The sequence below is a fragment of the Brachyhypopomus gauderio genome, chromosome 21 (assembly GCF_052324685.1).
Source record: "Brachyhypopomus gauderio isolate BG-103 chromosome 21, BGAUD_0.2, whole genome shotgun sequence".
Classification (NCBI taxonomy): Eukaryota; Metazoa; Chordata; class Actinopteri; order Gymnotiformes; family Hypopomidae; genus Brachyhypopomus; species Brachyhypopomus gauderio.
The window spans coordinates 6,839,026-6,866,235 of record NC_135231.1 but is presented as its reverse complement, the minus strand read 5'-3'; the positions used below and the strand labels follow the sequence as shown (position 1 = coordinate 6,866,235).

The 27,210-nt window shown below is 38.3% G+C and overlaps 1 protein-coding gene across 9 annotated transcripts; it reads left to right on the top strand.

The window, feature by feature from the left end:
* Nucleotides 1-10,506: 10,506 nt before the first annotated feature.
* Nucleotides 10,507-25,286, top strand: LOC143485088 (membrane cofactor protein-like). Of its 9 annotated transcripts, XM_076984278.1 has the most exons (16): nt 10,507-10,717; nt 11,912-12,000; nt 12,123-12,340; nt 13,329-13,493; nt 15,064-15,252; nt 17,634-17,733; nt 18,052-18,125; nt 18,209-18,388; nt 18,924-19,100; nt 19,477-19,527; nt 19,848-19,895; nt 21,267-21,314; nt 21,922-21,978; nt 23,352-23,373; nt 23,852-23,912; nt 24,057-25,286. In XM_076984278.1, exons 4-15 carry the CDS (start codon nt 13,427-13,429, stop codon nt 23,895-23,897), a joined length of 1,059 nt encoding a protein of 352 aa, XP_076840393.1. In that variant the 5' UTR covers nt 10,507-10,717; nt 11,912-12,000; nt 12,123-12,340; nt 13,329-13,426; the 3' UTR covers nt 23,898-23,912; nt 24,057-25,286. The 9 variants fall into 9 exon arrangements, 7 of the variants coding, with proteins under 7 accessions (XP_076840393.1, XP_076840392.1, XP_076840398.1 ...); XM_076984277.1 differs by lacking the exons at nt 10,507-10,717; nt 11,912-12,000; nt 12,123-12,340 and adding an exon at nt 12,452-12,841; XM_076984281.1 differs by lacking the exons at nt 10,507-10,717; nt 11,912-12,000; nt 12,123-12,340 and adding an exon at nt 12,872-12,891.
* The last annotated feature ends 1,924 nt before the right edge of the window (nt 25,287-27,210 follow it).

Below are 27,210 nucleotides of genomic sequence, written 5' to 3'. Positions count from 1 at the left end.
TGGAGTCTTCAGTTTTTCATTTGTAAAACATTTTTTGAATCATGTATAAGTTTATTTGCACTTCACAATTGTTTACCACTTTGTGTTGATCTTTCACATTAAATTCCAATGAAATATATTTGTGGCTGTAATATAACAAAATATGGAAAACTTGAAGGGTTATGGATATTTTTGCATGCCACTGTATATGAGTACTATGACACATTTACTACTGACTGCTGTGACTAAGACACTGAACACTGAAAAAACACCAATTAGTAGTGTTTTCCACCCGTGTGTATTTGTCATATAGGAAAATGTGTTCTTTTGATATTTGTGTAAGTTTGAATGCAAAAACATAATCTTGGCAAGAGTTAAAAGGTTTGGACGACGTGTTTGCTTTTTCCAAAAGTGTGAGACGTGGGTCTTAGCTACTGCAGAAATTTATAACATCAAGCCTGTAATCCAAGCAAAAATTGTTACCATAGAAACTGTCAGAAAATGTCACACTTTACACACTGTCAAAACTTTCACACATACACCATCAACGTCTCTCTCATTCATTATTAAACTCTGTCACATTTACTATGAAACTGTTACACATTCACTATCAAATTATTTCAATCACTATCAAACGACTCACGTTCATTATTAAACAACTATCAAACTCTCACATTCTCTTAGAAATACACCATCAAAGTATCATTCATTTTCAAAGTCTCTCTCATTTACTATTACATTTTCATTCAATATCAAGAGTGTAGTAGTGGGCATGAGAGAGTAGGATGGTGTATGTAAGAAATGTGACTGTGTGTTAGAGTGCGATGGTTTGTGTGTTAGACTTGAACACCGCTAACTGACTCATGGGCATCATGAAATGCTTTCATTTGATAAAAAGGTCTGTGCAATCTCTCTCTGACTTGTCTGATCTCTCTCTGACTTGTCTGATCTCTCTCTGACTTGTCTGATCTCTCTTTGACTTCATATCTCTGGTGGCATTTAGTGTTTATTTGTCTGCTCGTATATCTTATAGGCCTTTGGTTCCACATCAACATTTACAAGTGAAAATGTACAGTAGGTGTAGTGAAGGGGACAGTGTATTCTGCAACATGTCACAAATTCCTTGAGACAACAACCAAAAGCATTGGGACTGAACTTGAAGACCTTGACCTAATCAATGTGTCAAGAGTGAACACAGAACGTCCATCTGATACGTCCAATGCTGGAGACGGCCCTTCTTTCTAGGAAACTTTCCAGACAGCCTTTCTGCTGGCTACTCTTCTCTTGTTACACAATACATTCCTTCATTCATACATATCACAGTATTAGGAACCTGGGGTCACAGTGGCTACTATGGAAATACAGCCAAAATACATGTCTTTTGTAAAAAAAAAAAAAAAGGTGTCCCACAAGGATTTATATTGGCCCCATATTATTCTCCTTATATATGTATCTAAGCAAGCAAGGACACATGACATGGGTATGCAGAACAGTGCAGACCTGATGGTCCAGTGAGGGGTAACACTGACATCACAGGACAGCACTTTCACTGGACACAAATCAGACCTTACGTACAAAATTCTAGTGACAAAAGTCACAAGTACTTATGTAACCAGTGGTAGTTAGTATAAAGATTCATGAGGGACTCTAGAGGGAGGTTAGCTCTCTGTGTGTAATAGAGGTCTCTGGATTGATCCATTTACCTTTAATACGTTTAATACTTCTATTAAACTTAATTTTACTTTAATATCTTACCCATGCCTTGGACTGTTCTTGCTCAGCACTAAGGTTCAAATTTCAATGACATGCCAAAATTGAGAACTGTGTCCAAGAAATAAAAAATAGTGTCCGATTTTCTCTTAGATTCTTCTTGGAATAATATTACTGGACTCAAAGGTGCAAGAGGCAATTTGTCTAAAATTTCTCTTACTAAATGGTTTTTCAGTAATTCCTGAATCGTAAAAAGCTGAGGTCACTATTGATTCTGACCTTTCATTTGACATACATATTAACAATGTCTCTAAAGCACACTTTTTTCATTATTATTAATATTGCTAAGGTGCTACTTTCATTATCAGAGGCAAAGAAACTTGTCCACGTTTTTGTCTCATCAAGAATTTACTACTGTAACGGTCTTTTAATTGGACACTCTTAAAAGTCACTAAAGAAAATCCATCTCATACAGAATGCAGCAGTGGAACACAGTTTTCAGACCCTTTAAAAATCCCTGCTCCACCACACCAAGCACTATGATGTTTTGGCCATCAAACGTTGCTAATGTCCACTCTGTCATGTCAGGAACCAAAATATAAACAAGGAACACAAGTATAGGTGTCACAGTGAGAATTCAGACAGTGTAATTCAAATAAAAGAATGGGTTAAGATAAATTTGACCACTTACTCAAGCTGAAGAAACAGCTGCAAAAAGCATAAAAGCTCATAGTCTTTGACAAATAACCATTCAGAGTACAGTGATATTGATAGCTAATGCAATGTTAGTCCCCTCTGACCACCAGTGAATCTCTGCAGTGCTAGCTACAGCCCAAATGTTACAGTCAAATGTTACATTCAAAAAGAAACAATTTAATCAAGCTCCGCGGTGAGCTTTTGGTAGCCGGGTCTTTACCCACGAGGCCTGGCTGGGCTCAACCTGAACCAACTACATATATCCACTGTCCCATGAGACCATCTCCTGTGGGAGAAGCTGTATCATGGTCCAGTACAGTGTGGATTGGATAGTGGATGAAACCTGGGAAGGCACTCTGATCCTGTATAAACAGAGCAGGAGCTTGGCTCATATGGCCAGCAGAACGTCATACTGGTTTCCAGTTGGGGTTGCACTGTTCATAATGTTTATGGAGAGAATTTCTTGATGCAGCCAAGTGGCAGAAGGACTTTGGTTTGGTGGCCGCAGGATTCTATATCTGCATTTATATATTTATATATCCCTTTAAATAAAAACCATTTAACATATAATTTTAAATATCTTTTTATATAGTCTTTTACATAACATTTTACATAGCCTTTTAAATATCATTTTAAGGGACACACGCTGGTGTAAACACAATATAAATAGCAAGAAGTGGGCGGTGCTGCTTTAGCCTGCTGAGGGGGCGGTGGGGGGGTTTTACAGATGGAGAACTGATGGGGTCATGTAATGTGATCAGGTAATGGGACATTAATGTGATTTGGCTTATTGCTCACCTTTGAGGACCAATAGTTTATCATAGAACACCTTTCGGTCAGCTTATGTTGGGTAAAAATTAGAGGAGATTGCTTCATCTCTTGCAATGCAATGTTAGGGACCATATCTTGAATGCAGCTTATAGGAATGTTACCTGCCTTATCAGCTAACGTTGCTGTGATGTGAAGCTGGAATTCTTACTTTGAGTGGTGCTGAGCTAGGGGCCTACTACCTGCACTCCTAGTATTCTTTCACTGCCTCATTTGGAAGATCTCGATTGTTTCTCAATAAAACTGCAATAATATTTGTTATATTGTCATATTGTCATATTTACATTAAAATGGATGTATGCCAAGAAAATGTCAATTTGTAAAAATGTAATGGGTGTTTTGTATCTTTTACTCAGAAAGCACAGTTTTGTACAGTTTTGTACTCTGGTGTAACCTCAAGAATGCTGACAGAAATGATAAAAAAGTTGATATGGCACTCCAGTCTGACATGACTATTTCCTGTGATCCTCCCACCACCAGTACACAGAGCAAGAAACAAGACCATTTCCTCAAGCATTGAGGAAGCACACCTTGCAACATGTGTGTAGAGTATTAACAGTTATAATATTAATTTAAACAATTGAAAATATGCAAGCATTCAAGCAAGAATTCAAGCATTTTTTTGTAATATGTCCCTTCATTTCTAAAAAAGTTTACCATCCAGCCAGCTTCTAAGAGGGAGGTGTAAATGCGGTAATGATGAGGCTTTCAACAGTCAAGCAGAGGGGCTATGCTAATGATTTTGATCCAGGGGTTACCACCATATGCCACTGGATGAAAGTCTACACAAGATTTGAGACCTCAAACGTCAGGATCAGGATGCATTAGCAGACCCACCCCCCTCTTATGGTCGCCTCCACATACAGTCCTCTGTCTCATTTCCTTAAGCATATTGTCATCATCATTGGCATATTTTATGTAATGACCTGCAGACAGGTCATGATTTTCAAATCCCATGCAGCTTTTGTTTTAAAAGATCTTGCAATTTGAAGGACCATTTGATTAATCTTCTGCTCGCTGTAGACAAATTTTCATCTTTTTGAAAGATTTATGAGGGTAATTTTTAAATGCTTTCATTGTGTAGTGTGCAACTATATGCTGACTCAAGACATCTTCACACATCCACATAATATGCATGTCCACATTTGTGGTGTATTTATTAGCTTGTCCCGATGGCCTTTGTTATGTATCAGGAAGAAGGACAAAATATTTCTGGTGGCAATGATGTCAACCCCCTAGGGTTGGGGAGTGTGCAAAACATCTCCTTCAGACAGAAGCCTAGTACATTTTTAATCTTAACACTGTGTTCGCCCACAAAATTAATGAAGATTTCTCTCTATCATGTTTTCTGTCATTTATTTGTTATTTTTATTCAAACATTATTTACAATCACATGTCTCTCTTCTGACCATAATCATTGCATATTTACTATACACTTTCTTTCATTGCTATTATTTTATGTACATTATATATTATCCTGTCATATAATTTATCTTGACATAGATTTGCGACACTCTAATGATGACAGTGGAATTTTCCCTCCTTGTTACTGTATATGTAGGTTGTGGGTTTGTGTGACTCACACACTTTCCCAATCACCAGAGTATTAGTCGGACACCTGCTCCTAGGCTGCCATGCCTCATCACGTCCTATATAACCACGGATATTGCACTTCCTCATTGCGAAATATTGCTGACTCATGTTGCGTACCGAGCGTTATTCTAATCGTGTTGTTCTGCTGACCTCGAATACCTCGTTTCCTGGACTACATAGAGTAGTTGTTCCCTTCTCTGCTGTCTCTCGTGGTTTTGGTTATGTGGTTTCATCACCAGTAGGGTTAGTCGTGGTCTGGTGGTTGGGGAACCGGTCTTGTGACTGGAGGGTTGTGGGTTTGATTCCCAGGTCTGAGGCTGTGACTGAGGTGCCCTTGAGCAAGGCACCTAACCCCAACTGCTGCAGGGTGCTGGGCTAGGGCTGCCCACCGCTCTGGGCACGTGTGCACCACAGCCCCCTAGTAATCACTAGCGTGTGTTTTCTCTAACAGCACAGATGGGTAAATGTGGAGAACAAATTTCTATTGAGGTGAAAACCACAAGTGACAAATATGGCACATTTCACGTTTTCATGTTTCACTAGTGGGGATAACCTACCATAAAATAAACATCCTGTTCCTCTGCAATCGGATCCACTTGTGTCTTGTTTCTCTTATTATGTTACAGTTTGTATCCTTTCTAGACTCATTCTTTCTTCTTTTCAATAAATGCTGTTAATGGTGAACTAATAGTGAACTATTATGTTTGTATTAATAGTACACTATTTGGAAAAGGTCACCACATAACACTGATGGGTATATGACTAGTAAGACAAATTATGTTGAATGTTATGTTATGTTATTATAAATATCATGTAATTAGATGTCACATTGCGCTGGTCCCATCCTAGAAGGGTCACGCCCACGCATTGCACACCGAGACGAGAAATCACAACGCAGGTGTCGAGACGAGACGTCACAACGCCAGTGTCACACCTGGCCCTCCCTCACCTGTTGATTTTTTGTCAGTGTGTTTTTGTTTTTAGTTCAGCCTGACATGCCTGTCACGAGCATGAAGTGGTCTTGATATAACACAGTGGACCTGCACCAGCAGATGACACGGCTGCCCAGACCATCACTGATTGTGGAAACCTCACACTAGACCTCAAGCAGCTTGGACTGTGTGCCTCTCCACTCTTCCTCCAGACTCTGGGACCTTGATTTCCAAATGACATGCACATTTTACTTTCATTGTAAAATTTACTGCCGATGTAGGTCCACTGTATTATATCAAGACCAAAGTCACTGCAGCCGTCTATCAGGAAATTTTAGAGCACTTCATGCTTCCCTCTGCCAACAAGCTTTTTTGAAAATGTCATTTTCCAGCAGGACATGACACCTGTCCACACTGCCAAAAGTACCTATACCTGGTTTAATAACCACAGTATGGGGTATTGTCAAGAGGAAGATGAGAGACACCAGACCCAACAATGCAGCTGAGCTGAAGGCTGTTATCAAAGCAACCTGGGCTTCCATAACTCTTCAGCAGTGCCACAGGCAGATCATCTCCATGTCACACCACATTGATGCAGTGATTCGTGCAAAAGGAGCCCTGGCCAAGAATTTAGTGCATTTACTGTACATACTTTTCAGCAGGCCAACATTTGGTCTTATATATTCAGTTGGTCTTATATAATATTCAAATTTTCTAATATAATGATTTTGGGTTTTCAATGGCTGTAAAACATAGTCATCAACATTACCAGAAATAAACACTTGAAATAGATCTGTTTGTCATAAATCTATATAATATATGCATTTCACTTTTTGTATTGAATTACTGAAATAAATTAACCTTTTGATGATATTCTAATTTATTAAGATGTACCTGTATGTAACACCAAACCTTTGTTTTATTTGGTGACCCATACAACATGCTAGAAACCAAGCAAGTTGGAAATGCCACAGCAGATGGCACTGTTGAGGCTCAGAGACTCGCTGACTCAATAGTACCTCATTGGCTCCATCCGAAATGGCGTACTTCCTTCCTATACAGTAGGCCAAAGCAGTACGCTATAACAAGTAGTATGTCCGAATACATAGTATGCATTAAACAGTAAGTGAAAAGTACTTACTGAATCAGGAGCCATTTTGAAGTGTGCAATTGCAGCAAGTTGTCCTATCCCAGCATTTAACTATGATCGCGTGGCATCATATGTCATATGACATGGGTAAAATGGCAGACGTAGCATGTCCCAGGTTTTATGCATACTGCCCAGTCACCTTCTGAAAGAACATACATGCCATTTCGGATCTGAGGAGCCTTTGAGTTTCTGGATTGTCATGCTGATCACCCCTGACTCCTCCCACAGGCTAGTCTGTGTCTATGTTTGGGTATACGTTTCTGTGTGTCTGCGTATATAAGTATGTCCATCAGTGTCATTCATACCGCTTGTGTCGTCAGCATTATGTTTTGCACATGTCTTGTTAATATATTTAAGTGTATTTAAGTGTGTGTTTGTGTAATATTTCTAGTCAGTTGTTGTTCTGCCTTGACTCATTACTTTTTTATGTTGAGAGTTCTTCATTTAGAAAATAAAATCATTTTAAGATGCTCTTGCTTTGGCATCCTGCCTCGTCCCTTGCACAATGTCGCACGTTTTTTTACAGAAGAATGTTTATCCACACCCAGCAGCTTCCTATTTTGTAATTGAGCAGATATTTTCAAAGACTGGTGAAATTTTTAATAAAAAATAAACCAACACTGGAAAAAAATGATTTCTAAAAAAAATTTATGTTACATGTTAAGGTCCACAATCACCTCAACGTATACCTTATCCACTATATAATCATTAACCCACTATAAAAGCACTGTTAGTAGTTTCACACCCATGAGCACAAAATTCTGTCACACATTAAATACAGCATACAACAAGCCCACATGAGTCTTGTCCACATGAGTCTTGTCCACGTGAGTCTTGCCTATGGAAAATCTGCAGTAGACAAGGGCTGTAACAAATGTAAATGTGTTATCAAAAGACCCGCTTGGAAGGTTGTAGAAGAATATCAGGACTTCTGAATTTTATACATATTTACAGATTGATAAAAAAAAGTGCAAACCATTAAGTTTGAGTGTACTAAGGATTACAACAGTATAGCTTTTCCAATGTGTCTTTTAAAGATATGTTCTGAGTGTGTAAGTTTATTCTGAATAAATTTTCAGTTTTATGTATTGTTTTGCAATGCATTATATTATTCAAACAACACAGTATTCTGCCAAAACATGAATTAATGTAGGTACCCAACTCAGCACTGAAATTTTGAATACATGCACAACAAATGAATAAAGCAGTGAAACACAGTTTAAAAACCTTTTTTAAAAAAGCCCTGGTCCACCTGATAAACCAAGCACTATGAGTTTTTGGCCACCAGATGTTGCTAATATGCACCCTGTCCCCGGTTCGAGTAACGGTTATCAGTTCGATTTTCAGACTTGTCGATAGAACAATGAGAAATTGGATGTAAAAGCTAACTATTTAATTTATCATTTGGTAGAATAAATGAAAATTGGCTTTCGCACTTTCTCTCATTTTCATATGTTTCCGTTTTGTACCTTAGAATCTGAATTTTAGTAAGACGTGAATGTACGTGTACGTTCCGTCCAAAGCATTTTTGTTTTTTAATAAAGTTTTTAGAGAGCGCGAGTTGTCCTTATCCATGTTTCTGGTTTTACGTGTTTGCCTACTGTAATACGAAGTGGAACGACGTTACCACTGAGACGCAGGTGGGGGAAAATCCGCATCTGTTTGTGATTGGTCGGTGTCGCTACCCGACGTGAACCAGCAACCCGATATGGACTACGCATGCGCGTAATTGATGTCGACACATGCTGCACGCTTGTGGCTACCTATTATTCGCACGCGTGAGACATGTTGTTTATCCCAGCTCATTTGGGCTTTTTTAAAATAATCGACGTCCTGGTTACCGCAGATAACGTTTACCACACAAAGCCAAATAAACGTTAAATGTGTGTGTACCGGGATTGCGCAATACAAACACCGCATAAATCTACATTTACCTAGTTACCTATGTAGTCATTGCCCCACCCTAAACCATGAGTAGCCTACTACTCGGGGAATTTGTGATTCATGACCCTCAATCAAAGCACTCTGACGTGTTGTTCACTCCCTTATCTGTGTGTCTGCTCTTCGTTAGAACTTCCCTTCCTTCTCTCTCCCTCTATATCCAATCCTCTCCTGATAAGAACACCAATCATACATGTTTTATTATTCTTGCTAAAGACACATCTTATTTCTTCGGTATTTAACTAGAACCTGATGACTGTGATCTACATCTAGAGACGATTTCAGAAACCTAACGGTTTAGGGGATTGTCCTTAACACTACTGTAACAGACATCGGCATAATTTCATTTTGATGAATGGAGTCTGCTAGATTTAACAGTTGCTAGCTAGTAGCTACGTAAGTTAGACAGCTAACTACATAACGGTTCTAGGTGGATGGGCAGCAAAAAAAAACCTACGTAGGTTTTTAGCTATATGTAGATGTATACAGTGTTTGAATTGAATTAAGTTTCTGTTATACGACATAAGGGGGGGAGTGGTTAAGGATGTTGGCTCCTCAGAGCAAAGCAGGCAAAAAGAGGAAAAAAATGACAACCAAGCATTGAAACAGTAGTAGAAAGTATAAAATGGATCAGAAATGATAGCTTATAAGTCTTGGCAATATATCTATACAGAACCAGTTACATTTATGGCTAATGTAATGCTAGTCGCCTCTGGCCCCCAGTGACCCCCTGCTGTGCCAGCTACAGGCCAAATATTTTCACAGTCAAAAATGAAGCAATTTAATGTAGTTTTCATTTGAATTAGAATGATGGAAAATGCGGCTGTGCAAAAATTGTAACAGTACCATCAACAGCAGGCAAATATTGCAAACAATGGTTTCTTTAAAACTCTTGTGTGGATCACTCTTATGGTAGAGGGCATGATGAACTATGTTGTCATCGACAAAGGCCCCTAGAAAGTCTCCCAGGGAACATTGGTCCTAGGTCATGGGCCAGACAAAGAGTGATCCAGAAACACTACTATGGAACAGACAGAACGTGACCCAGTTTGCCTAGTCCGGATCAGGTTTACTGGGGCCCCACCCTAGAGCCAGGACTGGGGGAGGAGCTCCTCTGTGAGCATTTGGTGGCCGAGTCTTTATCCATGGGGCCTGGCTGGGCTCAACCCCAACCACCTACATGTATCCACTAGCAGAGTCCGGTGCAGTGTGGATTGGGTAGTGATTGAAGGCAGGAAAGGCCTTTGAGTTTCGATCCTGTATAAACAGAGCAGGAGTTTGGTTCATACGGCTGGCAGAAAGTCAGATCATCTTTTAAATATCATTTTAAAGGCAGACAAGCTGGTGTAAGCACAATCTCTATGTTTTCAAAAATAGCAAGAAGCTTCCTGCTGAGGGGGCGGTGGGGGGGCTTTACAGATGGAGAACTGATGGGGTCATGTAACGGGATCAGGTAATGGAACTTTAATGTGATTTGGCTTATTGCTCACCTTTGAGGACCAGTAGTTTCCCATAGAACACCTTTAGATACCATTAGAAAACCAGCAGATGCTCTAGAATCAAAGGGCACCTGTTAAACCATATATTTTATATCTCCCCAGCAGAAAAACACAAAATATAATTACTTCTACAACTGACTTTGCATACAACTAACAGGAATTTGGCAGTTGCTGTTCAAGGTCTTAATCTCTTGCAATGCAATGTTAGGCATCATATCTTGAATGCAGCATACAGGTTTCCTACCTGCATTATATTATTAGGAAAGTTGATATGGGGATAGAAAAGTTGATATGGCACTCAGACTGCTGCCTGACTTTCTCCAAACAGCAGTGCACAGAATAAGGAACAAGACATCGAGGAAGCATTGAGGAAGCACACCTTGCAATCTGTGAGTAGTGTATTAGCAGTTATAATATTCATTTCAATAATTGAAAATATACAAGCAGAATTCAAGTTGAGACATTTACAGCATTTTGCTGTAATATATTTTCATGTATTTTAAATGTTTTGTCTATGCATGTAACTTTGAATTAAGAAGCAAGGTTTGCCATATCATTGCTTGCATGCTTTAGCCTTGGAGGCTGTAAACTAAAAGGTAGCTGTGAATGGGTTATCTGCAGAAGCTGAAATAGCTTGTCAGTGGTTCTGGAGAGTTCAGACTATCTAGGGTAAAGCACCATAAAGGTATGTGGCTGGGGTTGTTGTGTCAATATGTAAAGTTGTAGATCTTAATGGAACCAATGGCATGGTTTTTAATGGGTTGTGTTTGCTAGTAGTGTAGTGCTTAAAAATGTGTTGCTTGGTTTATAACTGAACTTGGAGGGGTTGAGGCTCGGATTCCAGACCTCAATATCGAGGCTTATGGAGGTGTTGTAGGCTTAATTCAACCAAATACAAATTAATAGAGTGATAACCCCTGAGATGAGCTGAGATTTCCTGATAACTTCTGAGAGGAGTTCACCATGTGATTGAATGAAGGGGGCTAGGGTGCATATGAGCCCAGATGGGTGGGCTGCCCTAGCCCAGCACCCAGGGGGCAGATGGGGTCAAGGGCACTTCAGTCATGGCCTAGGGCCTCAGAATAACCCTCCAGTCACAAGACCAGTTCCCTAACCACCAGACCATGTACTCAATGTACTCAATGCTTACATATTTTGGACAAAATTCGAAATATTTGCCTTCTGTTTTTGTTCTGTCATGTATGCCTTGGGTGGAGTTTATTTGTTTATTTATTTGTAAGTTTTTGAAGTTGTCTTTTTTGCAAGTATTTCTGACAAGCAGAGAAATAAATAATTGCCCTTTGATTTAGCCCTTGGTAAGTGCAATAACATCTCCCAGATATTCTCAGCCATACGGATAAGCTCGGGAACAATAAAAACTTTGCAGCAGATTATTGTACATTTTTGACATTGACATTTTTGATAATGCTCCCCTGCTTGGGAATTTTTACAAACAGCAGTTGATAATTTACATACAATAGAGTCAACAGCAACAGTAACTCATGTTGATAATTATTTAGATATCAGTGTCACAGTGATTGTTGTTTGTATTTACTTTTGCTTTTAATCAAACCACCATTTAGGAGATTGTGCTCCATGCCACAGCCCTTTCCTGCACTGATCTGGCCATGTGACCCCTACCTTCGATGGACACCAGCAGGCATGTCTGAAGGTGCCACTGCAATCAGCAACACTCTCTAACATCCTCGTGGGGCTCTCCCACGTGGGTCCTTTGTTTGTTTTTGTTTTCACACTTTCATGTATGTGGCTCATTCTTTTTATTTCTTATTCTAGGCCTAATACCTATGGATGCGGCCCCAACTGCATCCTGCTCACCAGTAGGCACAGTGTGTATTGTTATTATTATTACTGAATATTCCAACATAGGGGATTGATCTCCGTGACCAAAAACGCAGCAAGGTACATTCAACCTGTTCATGCTGCTCAACGGCTGTGACACGAGAAAAGACTCCGTAAATAGCAGCATGGATGGGATTTCACCAGTGAAGCAGGTTAGAGTGGCAAATATGTGTGCATTATGCCCCGAATCCAGTCATCATTCAGGCATAATAACTTTGTTATTACTAAATTAAATTAATATATTAATATATAATTATATGCAAATATCACTCATTACTGGAAGTGAACAAGATTCTGCTGTTGCGCGTACAAGCCATTGTGCAACTTACCGCATTTTTAACCAATAGGATTAACGTTTTGCCACTTTTTCGGCCAATAGGAGTAACACTGAGTTACGCTCACGCCTACGTCTGCGAAGACGGTGTGTCTCAATTTATGTTGAGTTGAACTGAGGTGGTTTCTCAGTTGAGACTCAGTACAGTGACACACAGTTGTTTTCTCAGTTGTTTTCTCAGTTGTGTTCTCAGTTGTTTTTACAGTTGTTTTCTCCGCTGACCTTTGAAAGGAAATTTCGCTTCCTGAAACGGGTGTGGTATCGTTTCCGGCAATACAAAACATCGACTCGTGAACAAGCCCGACAGGACCCAGTTTTGGTAGTTAACAGCCAACATTTCTGATACAAATGCAGCTGTTGTGTGTGCCAGTGAGAACTTGTGTTTCTAGCTTTACGTGGTTTTGCGTCGCAGGACTCGCTATTACGTTAGCCGTTAGCTAAGCTAACGAGGTGGAGACACTCGAGTTTGTCCAGATAAATAACGTTAGCTAACCAGCCAGCAAGCTACGACGGACAGCCGACTAGGGAGCTAGCTAATCCTGGTCAGCAAAAACAAGATTATCAACACTGTTTGGTTATGTAATGGGCGTAATTGACGTGGATATAGGTAGAAAATGCACAGGTTACCTGTGGAGACATGCAGCTGGTATGACTAGCCTCATGTAATTGCGACACTAAGTGATTTCTGCAGTCCTGGCAGTACGATGCCATTCTCATGGCAAACACACACGACGTGTTTTGTCTTGAGTAGAAAACCAACACGCTCTTTTATTTATTTTTTTCGTCTTATCTATTTGTTCAACCAGACAATATCAACGATCCAGTGGCAGCATCGTCGGATTAAGAGGGATTTGTGGGCCACTGAGACGGGTTAACAGCTGCTCACCCACGGTCGTCGCCAGAGATGAGGGCAAAGACCGTGTTCCAGCCGGCCATCGTCTTCACGTGTCTCATGATCGCAGAAATCCGAGGTGAGGTCTCTTAAATTCGCTGTTTTCATTAGTTGCTTAGCTTTATACCGCTCGTTATACGGTTGACCTGTTGTTGAAGGAAAATAGCTGTTCAGAAACACCGAAAACAGGTATTTTCACTGGAGTCGTAGCCGACAAAAATGTTGTAACACCAATGTAGTCAGAGTTAATAGCAGACGCATTTCCTGGCTGGTGGTATGCCATTAAAACATTGTACCTTGCACATAGACAAACGCTTATGTTTATTTTGGCCTCCATTGTTTCTGTATAAACATACTATGGTATTCATTCAGGTTTATACAATAATAAATATACGTCATTACTTGTGAAAGCAACTTTTATACTTACAATTTGCATTAAAATATATTTTACAGTCGATGCCTTAACTGTTGTATATGTTGGTGCTGACTATCTTATCAACAAGTATATTTACTACTAAAAAGTTGATACTAAAAGTTGTTTTACAAAAGCACCAACTTTGGGTGGTCACAGCACTGAAAGCATCTGCTTGTGTGGTGACAGAGACCGCTCCCCCCCCCCCCCCCCCCCCCCCCCCCCCCCCCAAAAGGAGAGATTGTCACATTAAGGCAGAATTGTGTGCTCTGGCTGCTATGCCAAGGAGCTGACTCTTGGGTCTAGTAGTCAGGACACATGTTGGGTCTAGTAGTCAGGGCACATGTTTATTGCCTGTTGGGCCAAGTTTGAGACTCTGCTGATGATGCGGCACTATGCATTTTTCACACATGGTGTCAGAAGTGAGGTGGTGCGGTCTGGTACTGCTATCTTCGTAGTGTTTAGATAATGGGAGAAGTCCAAAACAGTGCTCAAAACCTCAAGTCTTCTCTGAACAGGTTGTGATGTAATTTTCTGGTCGCTGAAATATTTTATTGTCCTCCTTTTCTCAAGTGTTGAGTTTTGTCATGGCCTGGCGGTTAGGGAATTGGTCTTGTGACCGGAGGGTCGTGGGTTCGATTCCCAGACAGGCCATGACTGAGGTGCCCTTGAGCAAGGCACCTAACCCCAACTGCTCCCCGGGCGCCGGGCTAGGGCTACCCACCGCTCTGGGCACGTGTGATCCACAGCCCCCTAGTAACCACTAGTGTGTGTGTGTGTGTTCTGACTGCACAGATGGGTTAAAAGCGGAGGACAAATTTCGATTGGGGTGTAAAAATCACAATTGACAAAATATGGCACACATTTTTTTTTTTGCAGTAAGAATGGGCACATCTTTGTGGCAAGGACTTGACAAATTTAAATCTTAAAATATCTCAGCAGGAGGCTTTTAATCAGACCCACGTGCAATGTTTTTAAGTATTAATAAAGTTAGGTCTGTAGAATACTGTATATATAGGGATAGTACAGGTAGGCATCGGTAGGCATAACGAATGGGAGACACATTTCTTTTCATCCAGAGAACATTTATACCAAAGTAGTCTGTGCTTTATACTTCACTTTTGCAGCTTCTAATATAGTGACTCTAAGATGTGTGATGTTGAAATCCACTGAAAATGCATCTCACTTTGTTTGTCATGCCAATACCGTGTTCAGCTCTGTGTTCTTTTTTCCACAGCCCAGTGTGACAGACCCCGTGTTGGGGGAAACAGAATTTTGACTCCAGAAACAGACAAGCCCAGTTACGAGATCGGATCTATAGCAAAGTTCAAGTGCTCAGTTGGTTATGAGCCGGTTGATCGAGCAGCTTCCACCACAATTACCTGCGAGGGAACAGGCTGGACAGTCCTACAGCTTGAATGCCAAAGTAATTCTTCTATAGATCATATCCTATTGCATGCTATCAGAATGTCTGTGTACTTGTCTGTGTACATTCCTATTTTTGGTCTTTTTTGTCAATGATTCGTTTTGAAAATTTCTAAATTTTGCAGTGTTGTCTCTCATTTTCAGCCAATGTAATTTATTTAATAATTCTAAGGAAGTACCCCGAACATGTAAACATGTACAAGTTACATGTGAAATTAATCACAGTTGTTTGTTACTAATGAAAACATGTGCATTAATTTGCAAAAGGGGTCGTATACTAATGGCTTAATGGACTAAAGGCTACAGCTACTGCAGTGTTCTAGCTGTATGCAATTAATGTGTGCCACATTGGCTGCCCTGACTCCTCCATTGTGCTAATCTGTCTCTGTGCTTGCATATTCGTTTGTGTGTCTGTTCGTGTGTTCTTTACTGTCATTCATCTCACCCGTCCATCGTCTTGTTGTATGTTGCACATGTGTCTCGTTGATGTCTGTGTATTTACAGTTGCAATCAAAAATATTCAACTCCCCCAAAGATTTTAAGGATTTATCAAAATAAGTTTTTTCAAATAGCAAGATTCTGCTTTGGATGACTTCTTTATGAGTTGAGTGATACATAAAATCAGAACAGAAAATGCATGATATAGTATGTGTGTGTAACAGTATATTTTATTAAGATAGCCATGTCACAATTATTCAACCCCTATATAATATTGTTGTTTTTAAAGCTTTCTGACAGGTTTTATGGACTAAAGTGGAGTTGAAACATAACTAAGCCTTTGAGAACTCTATAATGATCCTTCATTTGCTTCAGCTGTGATGCATATATAAACCCCACCCATGAAGGAATTCAAGGTGAGCAATCATGGTAAAGACAAATGAGCTTCCACAAAAGCTGAGAGAGGAGATTATTTCATTGCACCTTAAGGGCCTTGGGTATAAGAAGATTTCCAAAAAATATAACATCCCAAGAGACACTATTGGGAGCATTATAAGGAAGTTTAAAACTTATGGAACAGCTGCAAACCTGCCTGGCCATGGAAGAAAGCCCAAAATTTAAAAAAAGGGCCCTTAGCAATTTGGTCAGGACAACTAAGAAAAACCCCCATATGAGTGCAAGACACCTACAGGATGACCTGATGAAGGCTGGAACAAGTGCTTCAGTAGCAACTATAAGATGTGCGCTGAATAAAAGAGGACTTCATGGCTGGACTCCAAGATGCACTCCACTCTTAACCACAAGGAACATCAAAAGTCAACTAGAATATGCCAGGAGGAATTTGGATAAGGCTACAGGGTTTGGGGAGACTGATGAAATCAAACTGGAACTGTTTGGACATATGGACCAATGGTATGTCTGGCGTGCGAAAGGCCAGGCTTATGACCAGAAGAATACCATCCCCACAGTCAAGCATGGAGGTGGGTCATTGATGATGTGGGGCTGTTTTTCTGCAGCAGGAACTGGCAATCTTGATTTTGTACCTGGCATCATGGATTCTCAGAAATACCAGGCCATTTTAAAGAGGAACGTGATGCCATCTGTTGACAAATTAAACATTGGCAATCATTGGACATTCCAGCAAGACAATGATCCCAAGCACACCTTCAAGTCAACCAAAGCTTGGTTGAGAAAAAGATCATGGAATGTCCTGGAGTGGCCTTCTCAGTCCCCAGATTTAAACCCGATTGAAAATCTTTAGTGGGATTTAAAGAATGCAGTTGCAGCACGGAAGCCATCAAACATCACTGAACTAGAGGCTTTTGCACGTGAAGAATGGGCCAAGATTCCAATTGAGAGGTCTAAGATGCTAGTTAGTACTTAGCAAAAACGTTTGTTGGAAGTTATAAATCTAAAAGATGCTCCACAAAGTATTGAACCGGGGGGTTGAATAATAGTGCACATGTGTACAAAGAGTTAAATTTTTCATTTGAACTTCAAAGTTAAGTCAACTTCTGTTGTCAAAATAACTCAAATATGTATTAATAAATACTGTTTGTTGTTTAATGAGGTTTTTTGTCATTGTCTTTCATCCACATCTCTATAATGTCTTTGGAGGTGAGGGGGTTGAATATTTCTGATTGCAACTGTAGGTATATGTGCTTTATGTTTGTCAGTCGTTCTTCTGACTGTTCTCATCTCTCTGTGCTGCGTGTTCTTCCTTTGAAAATAAAGTGAAAGTAAAGTGCTCTTGCCTCTTCATCCTGCCTCTTCACTTGCTATTGTTCCAATTTCAAATGCAAGAAAGTCATTAGCTAATTTAGAAGGCCGTGCTAAATCGAGTTTCAAGACACAAAAAGTGTTTATGTAACTGGTGAAAAATCTTGAATATAAATGTTGTACAAAGTATATAATGTGATGTGATATTTATTTGTATCTTTTTAGAAAAATCCTGTGGAACTCTTCGTGAAATATCCAATGGGATATGGCAGTATCCAGAAGGAAATCAGTTTGGGGCAATAGCTGAAGCAGTATGTAATACAGGGTGAGTGAAATTCAGATTTATTGTTCATAGTTTATGTATATACCTACAAAAGATGTAATTCGTGCTTATATCATCACAGTTCTCAGTCACATTATATTGATAACGGTTTGTAAAGCAAAACATCTGTATCTGTAGTCTCATTCTGTATCTCTATTGTCTTATAAAATCACTTGTTTGTGTGGAATCTTAATATTACAAATGTTTATATTTGATAATGACATGATTGGTGACAGGTTTATACACATACAGTATATTCTATGCATTAACATTAATGTGGTTTTGTACTTGAATCTCATTAGAATCCACTTGTACTTGCAGGTATAAAGTTCTTGGAGATAATAAAAGAAATTGTCGAGATGCAGGCTGGGATGGCAGAAACCCCACTTGTGAAGGTTTGTAAGTCTGGAACATTACTAGAAACTGTTCTAATCTTTAATGAAAGTTTATTTTACCAGTATATTTATTTTCTCCTTAGTGGTGAAATGTGACCCTCCACCTGGAATAGACAATGGAAATGTTGAAGAAGAAAAGGATGAATATCAGTATGGAGAAGTAGTCACCTACAGTTGTATGCGTGATTTTACTCTCTTTGGGAGTAAATTAATATCGTGTTCTTCGACTGGGTTATTTGATCCTCCTCCACCTAAATGTTTGAGTAAGTATGACTGAAATATACCAAATATACAAAAATGTACTTTTAGATAACAAGCATATTATTGCAATATTCAATCCCCCCCGTTACTCCAATTTTATAATGTGTGTGTGTGTGTGTGTGTGTGTGTGTGTGTGTGTGTGTGTGTGTGTATTGCATTGCATTGCATATTGGCATCAGCCAATAAAAATGCTCATTATGGAACCATGCATATAAAACTGGTCTAAATGTTAAGATGATTCAGTGCTGCTGTCTCATGCTGTATAGTCAGCATGTATGACACTACCCAAAAGAAAATATTCTATGGGCGATTAAATAATAGCTCAAAAGTTATAATATAACTATTTGTGAATACACAAATATAAACTATAAATTCCTATGGTGGACATAGGAACACTCATTTATCACAAACATAGAGAACCAGCATATATTGTGGTATTGGTACATAAGCAATTTGTCTTGACTCTTGACAAACTGATATTTGGTCAGCCAATAATACATTTCAATAATATTTCTGTTTGTTCTTCTCTTTGTACAGAAGTGTCCTGTGAGGAACCAGACGTTCCAAATGGATTTCGAATTGAAGGAAAATCACCACCCTATGGATATAAAAACTTTGTTCGGTACAAGTGTAGAGATGGATACATAATGAAAGGGAAAGATTACCTGATATGTGGTGAAAACAGATGGGATCCACCTCCTCCAGAATGCAATTGTAAGATTAATCAACTCTTTTTATTTAAGCTAAGAGTTGCCTGTGTAGGCTACAATATGTAGGCTCACTGTCTACTTTCCTTATTTTGTGCTGTGGTTTGTATTTGTATATTTGTGAGTTTTCAGCATTATATTGTGAATATAAACATTGACTAATCACAGCATTCCTCACGGGATGCACTTTCTTGGGTCATTGGCTGGCTGTGTAGTCAAGGTTAATCGAAATACAATGGAGGTCTTTCCATACAAAATAATGTGTGAAATCAAAAAAACATCCCATACTAGTGTGTTTGGAAAGCACTATGATCTGTATGTTATCAGCATTTTTATAATTGCATGCTGTTGAAAAATGACCTGCATTTCTATGTGATTTTTAGTAATTCCACCCCCAACACCACCCTCTAGACCCACGGAAACAACAACTGGAGGTATACAGTTGGGATAGTATAGTATAGTGTAATATTAAGGCAGAGGCATAGTAGAGACTCAGGCATGGTCTTCTTTCTAAAATCAGAATTAATCCCTTTAACAAGGAATTTGCATTGTTACAATTGACATATCAGCAAGTAACTCTTAACCATTTATTTATACATTTGTCCCACCCTCATCTAATCATTCACTGCATATCCAAAGCACTGACCTTGTCAATTAACATTGGCATAATCACTGAAATTTGTGCTATGAAATGTTTTGACTCCCTCAATTTGTCATGGATTTGGTTTTATGTTATGTACTCTTTTTCTTCTAGTTTATAGCTCTGCAAGTCCACCCCCCACCCCCACACCATTTCCACACGGTGAGTACCCGATACAGGGTTCAAGCGCGTATATGGGCCCGTTTTGAGCAAATGTTTTACCTTTGATTAGAATTCATGATGTCTGCTTTTTATTTTCAGTGTCCAGTAGGGATGCAAATGATTAATCGACTTTCGATTAATTGTCGATCAAGAGGTTACTCGATCAAAATGTATTAATCACGATTAATCGTTAGAGAGCGCTCCTGTAGTAACTTGAACAGAGCTTAAGAACGAGAGGCGAACACGTGTCGCGAAAGACCAGAGTGGAAAACAAAATGAAGCGGGCGAAAAGACGTGCGGTGTGGGACCATTTCAACATTGTTAATTTAGGCAAAGAAGTTCTCTGTGTAATGCGGTATTGAAGTACAACAGTTCCACTAGCTCACTCAATTATCATTTGAACACTGTGCATGCAGCTGTCCTGCATATCACCAGTGCACCTGGTCAACCTAAAATCACAGCTACACTGGGAAGGCGAGCGTTTTCGAAGCTCGCTACGAAAAAAGAAGAGTGAGCTAAAAACAAAGCTAGCTACTGCTACTGCTGTAGCACTTACAACAGATTGTTGGACGGCTCTAACAACAGAAAGTTACATTACCGTGACGTGCCACTACACTGACGAGAACTGACAGCTAAAATCTGCAGTGCTGATTACGACGAACATGTCGGATAGACACACCGCTGACAATTTAGCTGACAAGCTCAATGATGTTGTGGAGACTTGGGAACTCTCCGGTCGCGTTACAGCGTGTGTTCACTACAACGCTAGAAACATTGTCCAAGCATGGGCTCAATAATATTCTGTTTGGCTCTCTATTTAATTTCTTCTTAAAATTTTTTTTTTTATGTCTAATGTTTCAAATGGAGCCAGTCCTTAATTTATTCCTTTTTTTTAAATGAAAGAATGTGTTTTGTTATACCATAAAAATTTCCTAATGCATAATTACTTGAGCAATATATCATATAATACAATATAATTATCATAATATAATATAATATATACTTTTTGAACAAAGTGTTTTAACTATTTAGCTGATATTTTTAAAGGCCCTATTGAAACACTGAAATTCAGGTGGAAAACGCCGCTTATCGATTAATCGAAAGTCGATCGATAAGATCAATCAACTAATGATTAATGAATTAATCGATAATTTGCATCCCTAGTGTCTAGTTAACTGTCCTGTGAGCCACTAAAGGCCCAAATTACCAAAATAAGTTGTAATGGCAAAATAATTTAGATCATGTGACTAAATCACATGCTGATATTAGCTTTGTGCGCAAATACTTCACATAATGCATCATGATCTCTCCATAGCATTTAAGGTTAATTTGTCATGGATTTGGTTTTGTTATGTACTCTTTTTCTTCTAGTTTCTAGCTCTGCAAGTCCACCCCCCACCCCCACACCATTTCCACACGGTGAGTACCCGATACAGGGTTCAAGCGCGTATATGGGCCCGTTTTGAGCAAATGTTGCTTTGATTAGAATTCATGATGTCTGCTTTTTATTTTCAGTGTCCAGTTAACTGTCCTGTGAGCCACTAAAGGCCCAAATTACCAAAATAAGTTGTAATGGCAAAATAATTTAGATCATGTGAGTAAATCACATGCTGGTATGCTGATATTAGCTTTGTGCGCAAATACTTCACATAATGCATCATGATCTCTCCATAGCATTTAAGGTTTATGTCTTGCCCAACGTTAAGCCTGTTGTATGGCTAATGCCTGTTAATTGGCTGATTGTAGCAATGTTTTTTTATTCATGACATCACTGAGTGTCCTGATAGAATTTGACACCACGATGCTGCATATAACATTTTGGTTTGATGTGACTAATGGTTGATGATTTTTTCCACGTTAAAGCGCCCCCTATTGAACAGTGTTGGCCAGTGTTGACCTGAGACATTAGTCATGTGCTACATCAGCCTATCATGTTTCATGGAGATAGATGAAAGCATTGTTGAGATATAGCTGTAATTGAATTGATTTACAACAGTAAAACATTGTAATTCATTGTCTTTTGTAGGTAAAGCTTGGGGAATTGGAATTGGAGTTGGACTTGCAATTGGAGCACTTGCATTGGGTAGGTGTGCTGACTGACCATTTTCATGATTACACTTTTACATAATTGTTTTTTCTTAGTCTCACTAAGTAGGCAGTTTTCATAAATCATTACAGGTTATTAATAAATTATTAAAAGTGATTATTACTGTAGAATATTAATAAACTATTATTTGGTGCCAAATGGTGGGGTGAAACAGGTTACTGCTATGTTTAGTACCAGGATTGAGTGACTTGGCTAAATAATGTATTGGAATATTTTACTGTTCTCCCATTAATAACTTAATTCACTTACAAAATTCACATCAAAGGACAAATTTAGTTAGCTGCGAGTTTGTCCCCTAAGCATCTAAGATTTTTTGTCTCTAAAGTTTCTCTAAGAGGCTTTGTTTATACTGTCACTTTTTTAATAATCATATGATCTACTTCCCAGCACTACCATCAGTTTTGGAAAAATAGAAACATCTTGCATTTAAACAAGGGTTTTATTTGATTGACAGCCTATCGACTTGCACATTAATTGCAAAAGACTATAAACAATTGGTGATGCACTAATCTCGCTAGCTAAACATTACAGCAAAATGGTGACAGAATAGATCTACACATCTGAAGATGAGATTATTTTTGTAAGCATTAAGACCCTATGATTCATTGTTTTTTATTTTATAGGAGACACAATAGAGCTCAAATGCTAGGCTTGTTTAGTTGTCTTGTTGGGTTATTCTAAATTGACAGTGCATCAAATAAACTACTAAGACAGAAGATTTCATGTAGACATGCGCATAAAAATACATTATAACCTTTACCCGTTACTGGTGTCAGCTAAAGTGTTGAACAAGTTTGTTTTTTCATACACATTAATGATTAAGTACAGTTTGTTAGAAAGATGATACCAATAATTAACAACAACAACAAAAAAGTTTGCTGTCTGTTATGTATGAAATGGTATATTCATTCACTAATCCCCACATAGACCGTTTGAAATAGGCTACTCAATAGGGAGACAACAGCTAGAATCCAGACATTGTAGCTTGTGCCACAAGTGGGTCGTTGTGACCTTTTGTCATGTAAACTATATGGCACAGACTAGTAGACTAGTGATACAATCAAAACACACTGAAGTAACACAGTTTAGCAATTTTTATAGTTTCAGTTGTACTTTACAGCTACATCCATCAGAATCAGTACTGAGGAAACTTGGGTTTATTTAACAATGTAGCGCAGTACGTGTCAAATAATTCTAACTTAAAATAATAGTGGTAATAAGTGGTAATAATTATTACTGTTATAATATTAATTACATATTTGCAAAATCATCTGATCTAATCGTCCCGCTCATATTCCTTTAAAAACATAAGCCATTTGCATGACATTGAAATCCTCTCTTTTCTGCAGTTTTGTATTTCAGGAAGCGGAAGTAAGTATAATGTCATTTTCAGTTTTAAAAGGTACTCTCTTTAAGCACAATGTCAGATGCCATTGTGTTACATTTTATGTATGTACTTGTTATGTTCTGACACCTAAAGCACAGATTTATCTGGCCTAACAGATCAAACTGATCTTTTATTTTTACAGAAAACTCAAAAACAGAGCTAGAGTATAACACTTATGTGGTTAAAGTCTCGGTTGCTCTCTGAACTGGTAGATTAAATACAGAAATAAATGCATAATGCAATTAATTAGATATTTAGAAGTTAACACACTTAGTGCCACAGAAAAACACAAAATGCCCAATAAAAGCTAATACCAAATACCAGCATGGAGTTATGGGGAGTAGATTTTAATGTAGTTGAAAAAGGTAACTTGATTTCATTTTTGTGAAGGGTGCTATATGTGGTCATGTTTTTTGCTATGCACTAAGTTACCATTTTTTTTTTTGTTTCCAACTTTGGAAGGGATTCATTAAAGGTGCCTACAAGCAATGACGATATGGATATTTAGTGCCCTCATTTACTGGTAAGAAATTCAGAATGTTAATCACCTTGCCTACTCTCATATATTTGTCAGATTCTTCCCTTTTTTAATGTTTTTAGATTACTTAGTTTGTATTTTTGTAAAATGGAGGAATACCTCATGTGAATTATGTTGATTTCTCTATAGGTTCGTCTGATCCATGGATGCCCAAAAACACCAGGGTATTGTCTTTGTTAATTCAATGTGCACTGTGTTTTTTTCAGCAGACTAGAACACTATTAAAAAAATTTTCAGTACATAGATTAAACACAAATATGCACTTTGGTTTAGATTAGAGCTATGCATCACCTTTCCAGACAATTGTTTAGAATTGGCTATATTATTTGAACTGTAAGATGCACTAAAATCCATGTCACATGCATACTTTGTGAAATGGTACCTCGCCGACAGCTTGGAACAAACAAAAATACCCTGAATGCCTTCTGACTTCATCTTGTAGTGTTTAAAGAATTATGGCCAAATCGTTTCTTAACGTCATCAGTTAGTGGTTGGAAGATCCTCTAGTCTGTATTTATTATTTAATATTTCCTACATTTCCCTTGGGATAAGAGAAAACAATCTCTTTAAAAAATCTGGATAATTTTCTGATATTATTAAATTATCCTTGCACTGCAATATGCATATGTTCTTTGCCGTTAATGTATTTGCATCTTTACTGAAGAATTTTACAAATGGAGTTACTTAAGTGTGTTCTAATATTAATTTATTGTCAGCCATTTACTTATCCTCTCATTGGATATCCTCTCATATTCCATCTGTTAAGATAATTTGCAATGTGATTTTTATATTTTTCCTGTTCATGAAATTCATTTATGGGCAACATTTATTAGATAAGTTATTATTAGTGCTGTCAATTCCAGGTGCCGCGATTAAAAGTCCTCACCAGGATTTTGTTCAGGCTTCCTGGATTGTGTTGATTCCACTAATTTTACCTGGATTGCTAATTAGCAAGCTTGAGCAAAATCCTGGTGAGGACTTTTAATCGTGTCACCTGGAATTGACAGCACTAGTTATTACGTTTAATTCCACAAATATATAATTCCAAAAATTTATAATTTGCGGTCTTGTCAAAGTTTTGGTAACTTAAGAAGGTGAAGAACCAAATATTTAAATGAAGCCAGGATAAAATACATTTAACCACTTATCCTTCCAGTCAGGAGGCTCCAGATGTCTCACACACTCTGAGAGAGAGAAAGAGAGAGAGATACGTGACACACCTTAGAAACCATATTTCATAAAAAAAAATAGTAGTTCATGTTAATTATGGCTGTTTCAATTTCAGTTTGTATATTCTTTTAAAATTGCTTTTTTACTTGTGTTTCAAATTTGAATTCTAATAAATTATTTTTTCAATCACCCAATAAAATGAATGAGCTTTTCAAATCTCTTCAGGATCTTTTTTTTTTTTTCTTTCCAAAATTATGCTGGGGCAAGGAAACACATTATTTGCCTATCATAACTCTTTCTAGAGAACATAAATCTATCAAACAGGTTAGCCAAAACAATAGAAGTCAGGACATTATCTGTCTGATTTAAAACAACCACTTCTGTTTATCTCTCATAAATGTGTGAAATTATAACATGCTTTCTTAAGCAGTGGCTTAAACAAAGCCACTTTGTAAGGGGGTGCAGAAGATCACCAGAAGACAGTTGGGAGTTTACAATATCTAAAATATAAGATGATGGAAAAATATATTTAATATGCAGTAGAGAATTTCAACTAAAAAATATGATTGCTTTTTTGCACAAGTTAAAAGCTTATACACATTTCTTGTCGAAAAATAATGCATGCAGGTTACATGATGGCTAGCTGAGGGTTATTTGTTTATGTTCCCACTTTTGTTGAAGTTTAACCCTGATGAAAGTCTCCTGTCTCCTGCATCAATATAGTAATACGCCTCAGACATGTCTGAGAAAAGTATAAGAACAAAAAAGATGGTTTTCCGATGCGCAGTGGCGGAGCCAAAGGAGGGGAAGGGGTAGCAATTGCCACCCCCAACAGAGCCCTTGCCACCCCTAGTGCCACCCCACTGGAAATGGTCATTTTAAGAGAAAATATGTGTTTCCTTTCGTTCATCATTTGTATATGGGCCCCTCTGATAAAGCATTGGTCACCCTTTGGCCACCCCTTGAAAGAAAGTCTAGCTCTGCCACTGCCGATGCGGTCAAGGAGATGTACCAGTGAGTGAAATTGGGTTTCTAAGTTCCAAGTTTTTTTTTTACTTCATGATTAAATGCTGACATAGTATGAAAGAAAAACCAGCTCAATCGGTGTACCAATAGAAAAGACCCTGGACAGAGATAAAAGTGCATAAACGTTCACCATAAGCAAGTTCCATTGTTCTGTCCTAGATTACACTGTCCGCTCAATGTTTTATCTACACTTCAATCTACATTCAGCTTTTACAATTTGGGGTTGTCATAACAGATCATCTGATTCCTTTTCAGCTAGTCCTCTGCATCTTGCTCCTTCATAACCAAATGACTACAATGACTTTCTTCCTGTGTTCCTGGCATCCATCCTCAGGGCTTCACTCTGTCTGGACTGCCCTTCGTCACCAATTCTGTCCATAACTTTTATGGACAGAATTTCTTGGCATAGCCAAGTGGCAGAGGAGGTTCGATTTGGTGGCCCCAGGATTCCACGTCTCCTTTTTGTGGATATGATTCTGTTGGCGTCATCAGGGCAGGACCTCCAGCTCTCGCTGGATCAGTTTGCAGTTGAGTGCAAAAAAAAAAAAAGGAATTTTTTTTTAAGTGACTAATAACTTTTATATTATTTATAAATATATTTTCAGTGATTGAAAATCAATTACATGACAGATGGGGGGGCAGAGCCACATGTATTGAGGTATTAATACCACTGTCTAATGTATGCATTATTATAATGTACATATGATGAATTATAATGTAATATATTCACAACTGCATTTTTTTTGTCTTAAGTGTCCTGACTATGACAATGTCAATTAAGTCTCAGCACATAACTGTATTTCCCAGTTACACTAGTTTGAGTATATACAATCAAAATTACAGAATTGCCCCGTTTTTGACTCAAGTACTACAAAGATTTGATCCCAGCTGTCCAAAAACTTATTTTATACTTCAAAAGGGCATTTTCATTGATGACTGTATCAATCAAGTTCCAGCTCAAACTTTGTGTCCCAGCCGTACTGGTTTGGGATATAGATACACAACAGATAGGCTATAGATACACAGCTAGAACTTTGCTAGCTATGATGATTTGTCTGTCTTTTTGAAAACAAAGTCAACCTAGTCA